Source organism: Gallus gallus, chromosome 18 (assembly GCF_016699485.2).
Source record: "Gallus gallus isolate bGalGal1 chromosome 18, bGalGal1.mat.broiler.GRCg7b, whole genome shotgun sequence".
In the NCBI taxonomy this organism is placed as follows: Eukaryota; Metazoa; Chordata; class Aves; order Galliformes; family Phasianidae; genus Gallus; species Gallus gallus.
Window position 1 is genome coordinate 5120901 of NC_052549.1, and position 13342 is coordinate 5134242.

The 13342-nt window shown below is 59.3% G+C and overlaps 1 protein-coding gene across 1 annotated transcript; it reads left to right on the plus strand.

The window, feature by feature from the left end:
* Positions 1 to 115: 115 nt before the first annotated feature.
* Positions 116 to 6060, plus strand: FOXJ1 (forkhead box J1). The gene is made up of 3 exons (NM_001321535.2): positions 116 to 389; positions 990 to 1541; positions 4207 to 6060. Exons 2-3 carry the CDS (start codon positions 1026 to 1028, stop codon positions 5008 to 5010), a joined length of 1320 nt encoding a protein of 439 aa, NP_001308464.2. The 5' UTR covers positions 116 to 389; positions 990 to 1025; the 3' UTR covers positions 5011 to 6060.
* Positions 6061 to 13342: the final 7282 nt, after the last annotated feature.

A 13342-nucleotide genomic window follows, 5' to 3' on the forward strand; every position in this document is an offset into this window, starting at 1 on the left:
GCCGCCCGCCGCTCAGCCCCCACCCGCCGGGAGAAAGGGGCGAAGCGGCGGCTAACAGCTCCTCGCCATGGCAACGCGGCAGCCAATCGGGAGGCGCGAAGCTGTTTACGGGGCGGAGCGTCGCCGTGGCAACGCGGGAAGCCTTGCGGAGCCGCTACTTAATGGCGGGCGCTGCGCTGCCGGCAAATCACGGCGGCGGGGCGGGCGGCGCCGGGGGCGCAACTCATCCGTAAGGGGGAAAAGGGGATCCCCCCCCCCCCCCTCCGCCTTCCCTGCGGCCACAGCCGGGGGGTTCGCGTGCGTGGGTTTGTGTTTTTCCTGGCCGGTGTTTCCAGAAGCTTCCCGCTCTCCCGTGAACTTTGGGAGCCGGGGGACGTCGCTGGGACGGGGTAAGGGGCAGCGCGGTGGGACGGGGGGCTGCGCTATGGGGCAGCCCCAATGGGGGCGTCGGGGGGCGGCACGTCGGCATCGGGGCTGGGAGGGGGGCTGGGGGGGGTTGGGGGTCATTCATTTCCGTTCTCCCCGTCCTCTCCCCCCTCCCGGCTGCAGCCGGCGGAGGCGATGGGAGCTGAGAGCCGGAAGGGCTCTCGCTGTGCTGAGCCCATTTTGGGGGGGGTTGCTCCTTTTGGGGCAGCAGGGAACCCCCCCCCCCCCCCCCCCTTCCCCGGCCCCCCGACTGTTGGGGGCTGCATCATTTGAATGGTGGAACCCACAGCCCAACGGCTGCTGCCCGAAGGGCTGCCACTGCCCAGGCCGGCTCAGGGGCCGCCCCCTCGCCGGGTGACACCGGGCGGCATTGGGTGACGGCCTCGTGGCCACGCTGGGGGCTGAGCACCGACCCAGCAAGAAGGGCCGAGGGCTGAGCCCGTCAGCTCGCTCAGGGGTGGGCTCAGGTTCCTACCGCTTGTCTGGAGGCTTTGGGCTGCCGAGAGCGGCTGCACCTCGCACGGCCTGACCGCCCCCCCGCCCCCTCCCCAATGTCATTGCAGGACCGTCCCGTCCCCTCCCGGCGCTGCTCCCCGTGGATGCTGGAGCTGCCGCAGCGCCCGGGCATGGCTGAGGGCTGGCTGAGCCTGCGGGCGGCCGAGGGGCAGCAGGGCGGCATGGGCGACTCGAGCAACCTGGACGACAGCCTGACCAGCCTGCAGTGGCTGCAGGAGTTCTCCATCATCAACGCCAACGTGGGCAAATCCTCCTCGTGCCCCAGCGGCCCCGATCCTCACGATTGCCACCACGTCCCCGGCTTCGCCGCTCCGTGCTCGCCCCTGGCGGCCGACCCGGCGTGTATGGGGATGCCCCACACCCCGGGCAAACCCACCTCCTCCTCCACCTCGAGGACGGCACACCCGGCTTTGCAGGCTCAGCCGCCCGAGGACATCGACTACAAGACCAACCCGCACGTGAAGCCGCCCTACTCCTACGCCACTCTCATCTGCATGGCGATGGAAGCCAGCAAGAAGACCAAAATCACCCTGTCCGCCATCTACAAGTGGATTACCGACAACTTCTGCTACTTCCGACACGCCGACCCCACCTGGCAGGTGGGCGCTTTGGGGTCTGAGATGGGAGAGGGGGGATGGATGAAGCGGCTTTGGGACGGGGATTGCGCGTGCAGGGCTGGCGGAGGGAAGGAGCCATTACAGGGGACAGCCCAGGGCCATTTTAGGAGCGGGGAGGCGCGTGCTCGGCTCTGGCACGTGGATGTCTCTGTCCTCAGCTCCACCTTTCTGCAGCCCCCCTTGGAGCTCAGTGTGTGTGAAACCCCCATTCTGAGGCTCTGAGTGCCGAGGAGAGGGACGGGGAGGGCTCACGGGGTGATGCTGCGCGTTGGATAAACCCCCCCTTGGGGAGGCTCAGAGCAGAAACGCTGCAGCTCTGCGAGCAGAGGGGAGGGGAGGTTGCTTCTCTTGGACAGGTCAAGGAGACTCCATCACTGTCATGAGATGGGAGGCCTCAGAGAGAGGCCGGGCTGTCCCGTATCTCAAATGAACCCATCCCCAGAGGTGGGGGACAGCTCTCAGCAGCTGAACCCGGGGGTTTTTCCCAGCCCACCCATCTCTGTGCCCCCCATTGTCTGTGAGGCATTCGGGATGCAGCAGAGCAGGGAGAACCTCCACAGATCCCACATAATTCCCACACCCCATCTGCAGTGCTGGGCAGCACAGGGCAAAGACACTGCAAACCCCCCAGGCTGCCCTCTCCCCACGTCTCCAGCAGCTCCCAAAGCCCATTCTGGGGCAGGGAACCCCTTACCCTCCAGGACCACGTGGCACCTGCATCCTCCTGGTGAGGACAGCACCTGGACCCCCCCCCAAGATCCTCCCTGCACTGCCCTGTGTTGTCCCCAGGGCCACCCCATAGAGCAGCACAGCTCTGGCAGATGGGTACATTGGGGCACTGCGCATCACTGGTGGGGGTCTTTTGGGGAAGGGGGGGGGGGGGGGGGAGCAGCACCGTGCCAGCATGTTGACTTTGCTCTGCGAGCTCCCGGCTGGCTAATCACCGTGGTTTTAATTAAATGTGTTTATTAAAAAAAGAAAGAAAGAAGGGTTTTCAATCCCTCCCCGCAGACACGCAGGGGGTTCGCGGGATTGTGGCAGGGAGGAATGATAAATATGTCCATGTAACGAAGGGTGGCCGGGGCTGAATGAGACGTGGGATGGGGAGGGGAGATGGGGGGGAGATGGGGGGGGAGATGGGGAGCCCGGAATGCAGCCCACAGAGCTCTGAGCCTCGTAAAATGTCATTGAATGGTAAACTTGGAATCACTGCAGCCTGGGATGTTTGTGGGGATCACAGTGTTTGTCTGTGATTCCCCTTCTTCCCTTCTTCTTTTTTCACTTTTCTCTTTTTTTCCCCTTTTTCTTTCTTTTTTTCCCCTCTCTTTCCTCCCTTTTCTTCTTCCTTTCTCTTTGTTTTCCCTTCTTTTCTTCCTTTTTTTCTTTCTCGTTCTTTCTTTCCCCCCTCATTCCCTTTTTTTATCCCCTTTCCCCCTCTCTCACTTCCTTTTTTCCCCCCTTTCTCCTTTTTTTCCCTCTTCCTTTCTTTCTCCCTCTTTTCCCCCCCCCTTTCTCTGTTTTCCCTCTTCCTTTCTTTCTCCCTCTCCCCCCCCAACCCCTTTTCTTTCTTTTCAAGGCCGTTTTCTCCTCCCCTACCCCAGCTCCCCTATGAGCAGACAGCCTCGAAAGGTCATCCCACCCGCACTCCGGGGGGAGATGGATCTATTCCTGTGGGAGCTGAGTGCTTTGGAGGGGAGCCAGCGCGCCCAAGGAGCTCCAGCCCAGCGCTGGGTTTTGTTGTGTGTGTGCCCTATGTGTGTGTGTGCGTGTGTGTGTTTTTCAACAGCTCTGAGCATTCAAGCCTTGTTTTTCCTACTCGGCACTACGGATTATGGATGAATAAGCATAAAGATATCCAGGCAACATTAAAAAAAAAAAAAAAAAAAAAAAAAGCCCTCTACCATATCCAATCTCTTAATACAGTCTTGGCTTTTGTGGAGCCCAACGCTGTGTTATTTACCCGATAACTGAGTTTCCTTTCTGATTATTCACATCACTCTAGGCACATTCAGGGCTGCAGAACAGCTCGACGGGAGCAGAAACTCCTCTTTTTCTTTCTTTCTTTTTTTCCTTTCTCCAGCTACTTTGAGCTGTGGCTGATGAAGATGTGGTGATTTCACACATCCTGGGCCAGGAGGCACCTCTAGGGGCAGATAGCCCAGGGTGGCTTTGCCCACCTCCCCTTGCCCCCAGCAATTGGCACAAACGACCTTTGGGGGTACAGGGATGGATGACGCCAACCCCGTGGTGTTGCCATGCACTGCTGTTTGAAACGGGGCCATGGGGCCACGGCTGTGAGTCCCTCCTCTCCCTCCCCAGCCTCTATGCAGAACAAGAGCTCCTAGAGTGGGCCTGGCCTGTCTCTCCCGGCGCTCAAGCCCCGTGGCCCCACTTTACAGCCAAGGAGAGTTTCCTTCATGATGGCTGGCGAGTCCTGGCTCAAAGCCTTGCCTCCTACTGCTTCTTGCTTGGCTGGGAGGGAGGAAAATGACACTGGAAACCCAAAGAGGGAAGTTCCTGTTGGGCACACGGCCTGGATGTCGTGACAGCGTCATTTCTGCCTTATTCTCCCCCAGCATCCCAGCCGATGACGTACAGCCGCGCAGGAGGCAACGCTCAACCTCTCTCTTTTCTCTTCTGGGTGCAGAACTCCATCCGACACAACCTGTCCTTGAACAAGTGCTTCATCAAAGTGCCCCGCGAGAAGGACGAGCCGGGGAAAGGCGGCTTTTGGAAGATCGACCCTCAGTACGCCGACCGGCTGATGAACGGGGCCTTCAAGAAGCGGCGGATGCCCCCGGTGCAGATCCACCCGGCCTTCACCAACAGGGCCCAGCACCAAGCGTGCGGCGTCGGCGGGCCGCTGCCTTCCAGCTGCGCCAACGGCAACGTCCTCAACGTCAACACGGAGTCCCAGCAGCTGCTGAAGGAGTTTGAAGAGGTCACCGGAGAGCAGAGTTGGGATGGGAAGAGCGGCCGCAAGCGCAAGCAGCCCTTACCCAAACGCACGGCCAAGGCGGCCCGGCTGCTCAACACGGCCCTGCTCACCCAGGAGGAGCAGACCGAGCTGGGCTCGCTGAAGGGCAACTTCGACTGGGAGGTCGTCTTTGACACCAACCTCAATGGAGATTTCACCACGTTTGAGGAGCTGGAGCTCACGCCGCCCATCAGCCCCATTGGGCGTGATGTTGACCTGACGGGCCACGGATACCACGACGGTGCACAGGAGTGGTGCGTGGCCGGGCCCGAGCAGCCCCTCACCGAGCCCAACCACAACAACCTGGACTTTGACGAGACCTTCATGGCCACCTCCTTCCTGCAGCACCCCTGGGATGACGATGGCAATGAGTACCTGTCCGGCTCTGTCAGCATGGAGCAGCTGTTTGAGCTCGGTGACGCCTCGCTGCCCGCAGACGTCAACGAATGGAGCGCTGTGGGATCCTTTCTATAAGCAAAGGACCGAACCAAACCCATGGGGGCTTTGGGAGGACGCTCCCTTTGTGCTGCTGGAACTTGCAATGGACAATATTTTCTACGGACAGACTCCCCCAGCAGCTTGATCAGCTTCGTGGTAGGGTTTATTCATAGACACACCAACGGGGAGAACACAGTAACACAAAAAATTGCTTGAAATATCTTCAAAGGACACACCAGAAGCCCGAGGTCCACCGCTTTCCTCAAGAGAAGAGATAGAACAGTACTTATTTTTTTACTTTTTCAGGAACAAAATGTACATTCCCACTTTTCCTTGCATGGAAATGGACACGGCATACAGTCCTCCTCTGCAGACCCAACAGACAAGATTCCTGGTGGCTTCGGACTCCATAGACGACGTGCAATCTTCTCACTCCTTCTTCTCTCTGTTCTTCTCTCTCTTTCTGTCCGAGTTCGTTTGTAGGTGTAGCTAATTAGTTAGCAGGCAAACAGAGTCCCCTCTGGATTCTCCAAGTTCAACCTCCCTCCTGACTTGTGCCTGGGGAAGAAGGAAAGATCCGTGCATTCAGTCTGCCTCTTTAGATGTTTTTATATAATCTATTATATATTATATATTCAAAGAAACCTATATTTTTAGCATTAGGACCTCTTTTCAGAGTGGGGTAGGGGAAATGTAGGTTGGGGTTGTTTTGTACTTGGGCTTATGTTAGTCGTTCTGCAAACCAAGACCTGCACAGTGGCTTTGGTCAGCATTGGGTCACCCAACTCCACGTCAATGTCAGCACCGTTCCTGCAGCCAAACTGTGCCGAAACGTGACCCAAAGCTCTTGGATCCCTCTGCTCCTCTTCCCCACGGGTGGTTTGGGTGACGTAGCTGCTGAGTAGGGGTAAGGACAAGCTGTAGTGTCAGTGCTGTGTGTCTTAGACTCGCCAAAAAGAAATGGGAGATTGTAAAGATTTTCTCTTTCGGTTGCAGAAGCACTTAGGATTGTTGTTGTGAGTAACATAGCAGGAGTGTAGCTGTAGCACCAGAGTCAATAAACCAGCCTTACGAAATAAAACGAGACATAGCCTCGGTGTAATTTGCAATGGGCAGTGGGGGGGTCGGGCACCAAGGCTCCCTGGGACCCCACAGCTTCAGTGGGGCTGGGCCAGGAGCTGAAGCCCACTGAGATGCCAACAGGCAGCCAGGGGGGCGGTGGATATGTATGTATTTGTATGGGTGATGCTCCTTTTCATCTGTTGTTTTTATACTTTCCTGGGTCGTGGGGAATGCATGCAAAGACACACGTGCAGTTATAGCCTTTCTCATGGAGTCATTTACAAATTAAAAAAAAAGGAAAAAGAAAAAAAAAAAGGAAAAGAAAACAATGGAGAGAAAAAAAAAATAATGACTTTTGGTTCCTTGTTTCCCTCCAGCACTGCCTGGCTGTGTCTGAGCCTCTCCTGTGTGGGGCTGAGTATCTCACCATCCCAGTCCTGCTCTCCACCTCTATGGGGGCTCAGCAGCTCCCCATAGGGAAGCTGAGACACAAACCTCACGCACGGCACCGCTTTCACATCGGGGGCCCTGCTGGATTGGGGACACCGGGAGCTGCTCCCAAGCCCTTCAGTGTCCTCCTCTGCTCCTGGGGGGTGGTTGTCCCCACCTTGCCCCATAGGAACACAAGCGGGTTGTGAGCCCTCCTGGGTGTGGGGTGGTGAGAGGAGCTGCACAGCTCTGCAGGAGCAGACGAACCCTCGTGGGGCCAATTACACCGAGGAGCAGCTCAGGCTCTGCAAGAGCAGCAAAGCAAAGCAGCGGCTGCAAAGCAAGTGTGGGTGTGGGGGGGGTCTGCGTGCTCAGGGAGCTACGTGGGGAGGGCAGGGAGCTGGGACATGGAGCTCGATGGGGGGGTGGATAGACTGGGGGGAACCATGCCTGTATAGTGGGATGGTGGGAGAAGGAGGGGCTTCAGCACACAGCTGAGTACCTTCAGGGCAGCAACATCCCCTCCAGACCCTCCCTGGGACTCAGAGCCTTGGCTGGACCTGCTCCAGGACATCCCAGCCTCTGTGCCTTATGGACTGGATGGGCACTGCAGCAGCAGCTGGTGCTCACAATCACAGCTGCTCTCAATCTGGGCAATCTCAGCCCAAAAGAAGGGCTGGGCTCACTGCTGGAGGTGCTCCTGCTTAGTGCTGGGTGTGACTGAGCTGATGAGGCAGGGGGGGGTCCCAGAGGCAGAAATGGGGGGCTGGGGGTGGTCGGGTGCTGGAATGGGCTGAGAGGCGGTGGGTGTTAAAGAGATATGAGGATGTGGTACTGAAGGACGTGGGTTAGCAATGGGATTTGGTCACGCTGATGGAGATGGGATCACATAGGCTGGAAAATACCTTCCACGGTTCTACGGCTGGAAATCTCAACAGCGCATCTCCTCCTGCCCTGCTCCCTATTGTCAGCACGTGGGCTCTGCTCTCCGTTTCTCCTTTATAAGGGTGTTATTAGCAGGGCTGGGAAAAGCCAGCAGCCCCTCGCTCCTACGGTTCACTGCTTCTTTTGCTGGCGAAAAGCCCACGTTTCTGCTTCACCCCCTGCAAAAAGCAGCGCCCCGGGCACCCACCCCGCACAGCCACTGCCAGCAGCCGGCATTCCTGCCTGCCGGGAAGGAGGGTGAGCATAAAGGAGGCACCAGGCGAGGCCCCAAACAACCCCGTTTTGTTCAGCTCCTGAAAGCAGAGCCGTGAACTTGGCCGTGGATCTCATGGGTTTTCCCCTCCCACCCGGGGGCAGTGGGGTTTGGGTGTCAGCCATGGGATGGGGACACGGCGCTCCTGCCCGCGGGTGGCACCGACCTGCCTGGGCATGCCGTGCGGATGGGAAGCGCCCCACTCCCTCCCCATAACCTTTGGGTCATTAAACCCATGGCCATAACGCCTCCATCAGTGGTTTCTCTTCTTCCCCTCCAACGCCCCTCATCGATCCATCCATCCATCCATCCATCATCCACCCCGCAGGCAAACCCCGACACCTCAACCCAATCTCTGCTTCGCAGAGAGGGGGGGAATATACACAACCGCCCCTTCTTTTCTCTGCTTTTCTTGTGTCTTTCTTTCTCCTCCATTGAGCGCGGCTCTGGCACGGAGCCATGCTGGCAACAGCCGGCTTTCACTTGCTAATCATCCCAAATATTGAAAATCAGCGCCTAGAATAAACAGCCCCGAGATTGGGGCCGTCTCTGCTCCGAGTGGAAATGCAAATCCCACCGCCTTTTGTTTGCTTCTCCCGGTCCGGTGCTGGGGGGGGGGGGGGGGGTTGGAGGAGGTCGCAGCTCGCGGGGTCTCTCCTTACCCCCAGGTTGGGGTTTATTAGTATTATTATTATTTATTTCCTCCCTTCCTCCAGGGGTAGAATAAATAAGCAGCCTGTTTTAGGATCGCAGGCTGGGATGGGTTGGAGCGGTGCGGGGAGCGGGATGGACTCGCATTGCATAGCAATGAGCCGACCTCCGAAGTTTGGGAAAACAAATGGGTTCCCAAACGTGCCCCTAAGGGGCTTCGGTGGGTGAGGGCTGGCAGGACCCTGCGGCGATGGGGTGGGGATGGCGTGGGGCAGGAGAGGGGATGCAGAGAGTGGCAGCGCCTGGGGGTGGCTTTGGGGGTTCCTATGGTCCTGATTTGGGATGGGTTTGCACCCAAAGGGATGGAGCTGTCAGAGCAAAGCCTGCAGGGGCAGAACGATGGGAAAGCTGTGCTAGGTCCCTGATGGTTTTACTTGGAGGGTTTGGGCTGGATACAGACCCACTCCTGCTCTGGGCTTCCCAGCCATGGGTTGGGAGTGCTGTGGGGTCAGGGGGGAAATGCAGCTCTGAAAACAGGGAAGGGGCAAAGCCCCCCGTCAGCTCTTCCAGCTGAAGCCTGCGGGACCAGCAGCACTTGCCCGCTGTGGGTGACTGCCACAATGGGGGAGCTGAGGCTGTGATACGGACCTGAACCTGACCACGTGCCAAGCAGTGCGCAGAGGGGACAGCGGTGCCGCCCCACAGCACTCCCAGCACCCCCTGCCCCCCATCCCTGCTCCTCTGTGAAGCTGCTTTAGGTCCCGCTGTGGTTTTGCAGGGCATGGGCTGTGCTGGGGGCTTTTGCACCCTAAGGCTGTCCTTGGACAGAGCTTTGCCACGCACGTGGTCTTGCAGCCCTTTTACACATAGCCTCACCTTTTCAGCCATACTTTTAGATCTTGCACTGGGAGTGCACCGACCCCTCCTGCACCCTGGCACCCCCCCAGCACAGCACAGCACAGCTCCCTCCCTTGCTCTGTGCCCTGGGACACCCGGTTGGGCTCAGTGGGCCATTGCCAGCAGCCGTTCCCCACGGCAGGGCCGGCACAATGGGGCAGGCTGAGGCTTGCCCAGCACTCCCCCAACCGCAGGCAATGGTCCCTGCGTCACTGCTGTCACAAGGAGATGTGGGGCGTGTGCCCCTTCCTCCTCCTCGAAGCATGCCCGGGGTGGGTGTGGGAGGTCCTCCAACCTGACCCACACTGCTGCAGCAGGAAAGTGGGGGCACGTCCAGCCCTGGGGTGTTGGAAGCTGTGCCCCCACCACCTGCTTGGGGAAGGAGGGTGCAGCTCTGCAGGCCCCGCTCACCCATGTGTGCTGCTGCAGGGAGGCAAGGAGGTGCTTTCGGAGCATGGGGCTCTCAATAGCCCAGGGGCTACAGGTGGGCTTAATGTGGGGCGTGGGTCCTGTGGGATGCTCCTATCCCATGCATGGGGTTGGGGGCAACCAGCATTACGAGCAGCAGGTGTTAACCCAGGAATTGCAAGGAATTTGGCCTGGCGTGGTGCTGGTGGGAGGTGTGCCAGCCTGGCAGCCAGGAGGAGCCGTGGCTCTGCTCCCAAACAGCACTCGGTTTCTTTGGGCAGAGCCAGCTCTGGCAGCTGCCATCTGCGTGGGGAGCCCCCCCTGTTCCGAGGGGATGGGATGTTGGGGTGCATTGAGGTGACTGCTGGGGTGTAGGTGTCGATTTGCAGCCAGGGAATGAGGAAAGCAGCATGGACATGCCATGCTCTGTCCCAGTAGCTTTTGGTTAGGAGACACATTAACAGGCAGGAATGTGCAAACAGCCAAAGGTCGGGGTAAGGCGGCTGCACAGCCTGAGAGCGCAGCGAGTGGAGGCAGAACCCCACGAGGGCAATGCGGGAGGATCCCTGGGCACGGGGCTCCTCAGACCCCACTGATCGCTGTGCCCTCCTCCTGCCAGGTGGCTCTTAGGGGTCACAGAGCACATTCCAGCCGAGGGGATGGCTCTGGCTGCTGCCCCACACGGCAAACACCCCCCGCCTTCCCCAGCAACGCGGCGTAGGGAGAAAATGAGCGTCGTCCCCATCCTGGCCCCAGAGCGTGAAATACAGCGCCATCACTCCGTGCCAGGACTGATGCTCAGGGCGTGAGCTGCCCCAAACCTGGCCCAGTACCTCCTCTTCTCCTTCGACTGGGAGCTGAAGGGCTTGGCTACGTGAGAGGGGACCCTGCGGTGCTCCCTGTGATGTGCCAGCTGCTCGGTGGCCCCAGCGCTTGGCTGGAGGTGTGTGTGGGGGGGGTTCTGCACCCCATCCTCCTCCACAAGAGCACTGAGTAAACAGTGCCGGGGGAACCTCGTTAATCCTGATCATTCATTTACAAAAAGCCGTTTAGGGCCGGCTATGCAGGCAGCTATCAGAGCACCGGGGAAGGTTTCCCAGCAGGGCCTTAATTCCCTCTGCAAATAAAGGCGGAGGGAGGGAGAGCACAGCTTGTGTCTGTGCCGGGGCAGTGGATGGGGTTGTGGGGGGACTCCTGGGGCCAACCCTTAGGGACTGATCCCCACCACCCTACAATGAGCCAAGGGCTGAGCTCTGCTGCTTCACCTTGTTTTGTTTTGTTTTAGGGACTCAGCTCCAGTGCAGCCTTGGGGCAATCTGCACCCATTGTCATTGTCCTGCCCTGTCCAGCGCTGCGCTGGGAGGACTGGGGAGCTGCAGGAGTTCTCATGTGGGCACAGTTCTGCACACTGAGAACCTCCACGGGACGTCGTGGCTCAGAGCAAAGCTGGTAGGGCTTGAGACAGCTTTTGCCAGAGAGGCAAAGCCCTTTGGTGGGTTCGGTTCCTTCTCACCCCATTCAAGTTCAGCCGGCTGCCCCCAGGCTCTGTGGAGGAGGCAGGGGAAGGCAGCATTCATTTCTGCAACGGGTTGGGTAGCACTGAGGCACAGTGAGGGGAAAGCAAGTCTGAGGGCTGCTCTTAATTGAACGTACCTGGATCTCATCGAGATTACACCTTTGTGGGGTGAGCTTTGCTGCTACGCGGGCAGCTGGGAGGGATGTGCCGTAGGGGTCAGCACACAGAGCAAAGCAAGGCGCCTCCCGCCTCACTGCCCCCAGCTGCACGTCAGGTCCCTTCTCTCCATGGCAGCGTTTTGGGAGCATTTTGGGAGCGCAGCACCCCAAACTTCCTCGTGTCTGCAGCACCAAAAACTCCCATTGCTGAACAATGGGGCCGTGTCCAAACAGCCCAAAGCCGTCGGGTTCTGATGGGATCCCCACCTCCCGTTTTGGAGCAGCACAGCAGCTTTGCTCGGTGCCAAATGGACTCATCAGCACTCTCGTTTGCACACCGCAGCCCCAACCAAACACGATGCCAACCCGGCCGTTGGTGACACCCTCCTAAGGGAGCAAAAGGAGCTTTCTCTCTGCCCCTCTGCTGCAGGGGGGGAGCCGGGGGGGGGGGGGGGGGGGGAATGCAGCATTCCTCCATCCACTGCTGAGTCATCGCCTTTCATCCTCCGCGGCGGCAGTTTCGGCGCGGAAAGCGATTGTTGGCGGGGTGGGAGGGCGGCCGTGAGCGGCGGGACGGCAGGAACAGCCGGCGGGACGGGGCACAAACTGTGCTGTTTTCCTCCAGGATTGGCAAAGGGTGGTTGAGGGGGGCGCACGCAGCAGGGCCGTGTCACGGCGCTCCTGTCCCCGTCCGTCCCGCGTCACTTTGGGGGTGCGGGTGCTCGTGGCACAGCGAGGGGGGAGATGTCCTTTTGGCTTTGGTCTGCCCTTGGAATTGAGGGGGTGTGCAATTGCAGAGATGGCGCGGGTTGGCAGAAGAAAGATCCTTCCCGATTGCAGCGGTGCTCACCGCGGGCAGTTCGATTCTTAGGGACGCAGGGCTTCTTAGCTGATGTCCCCACCAACTCTGGTGGGCAAGCACAGCCAGGCTGTGTCACACACAGAAAACACACTGCCCTCCGTGTCGGCCAGCACAGCTGTTTGCAGTGTGATAAGGTGGGTCATAAAACAATCATAAAACACACCCGTTGTTGAATGACAGAGACCCGTTGGGCTGCCTCAGCTCCTTTCCCATGCACAGGGTGGGCTGGCAAGGGGAAGATAGATGGGGACACAGCAGTCCCCCCCCCATAGCAGGAGGCCGCATGAGGTTGGGGTGTCTGATTTGTGGCCCAGAGCAGCGTCTGACAGCAGCAGAGCCAGCTGCAGCTGGTGGTAGGGTCACAGTGGGGCACTTCCCTGCCTTGCATCGCCTTCCTGCAATGGGTGCAGCACCTTTCTGGCAGCAAACAATGCCAGGACGCGCTGAGCTGCTGCATTTCCTCCTTCCGTGGGCAGCCCCTGTGTGTGAGCACAGTGCGGTGTGACACAGCAGAGGGGAAGGTGGGACGTGTCCATCTCTCTGTACCAGCACTGGTGAGGTTGCACCTTGAGTGCTGTGTTCAGTGTTGGGTGCCTCTCTGCAGGAAAGGCATCGAGGCCCGGGAGGTTCACGACAGAACTGTGAGGGGTCTGGAGCACAAATCTTATGGGGAGCAGCTGAGGGAATGGGGTGGGTGAGTGGAGAAGAGGAGGCTGAGGGGAGACCTCATCACCGCATCTCCCTGACAGGAGGCGGTGGTGAGGGGGGGGTCGGCCTCTGCTCCCCGGTAACAGCGATAGGATGAGAGGTGATGGCCTCAGGTTGCACCAGGGGGGGTCAGGTTGGATCTCGGGAAAAGGGCTGTGATGCAGTGGCACAGCTGCCCGTGGGGGTGGTGGAGTCACCTGGAGGCGTTCAGGAGCCGTGGAGATGTGGCACTGAGGGATGTGGGCAGTGGGCACGGGGGGATTGAGTGTCTTTTCCAAGTGTAGTGATCCCATGGCTCTGTGATTCCGCACAGTAGGCAGAGCAGGCCTGGCACGGTCACCACGGTAGCCTGGCATGAGGCAGCTGCCTCAGAAGCCAGGAGGGAGCTGAGCCTGACTGCCACGGCCCTCCTGCAGGCCCACCAACACTGGTTTCCTTCCAGGTGGCCATTGGGACCCCCCTCGTGTATTTTAGGGCCG

Excerpts from the sequence above, each read along its gene's own strand:
- FOXJ1 (NM_001321535.2), top strand. The coding sequence starts at position 1,026 with ATGCTGGAGCTGCCGCAGCGCCCGGGCATGGCTGAGGGCTGGCTGAGC. Across the intron at positions 1,542-4,206 it reads ACGCCGACCCCACCTGGCAG|AACTCCATCCGACACAACCT; the intron begins GTGGGCGCTTTG and ends TTCTGGGTGCAG.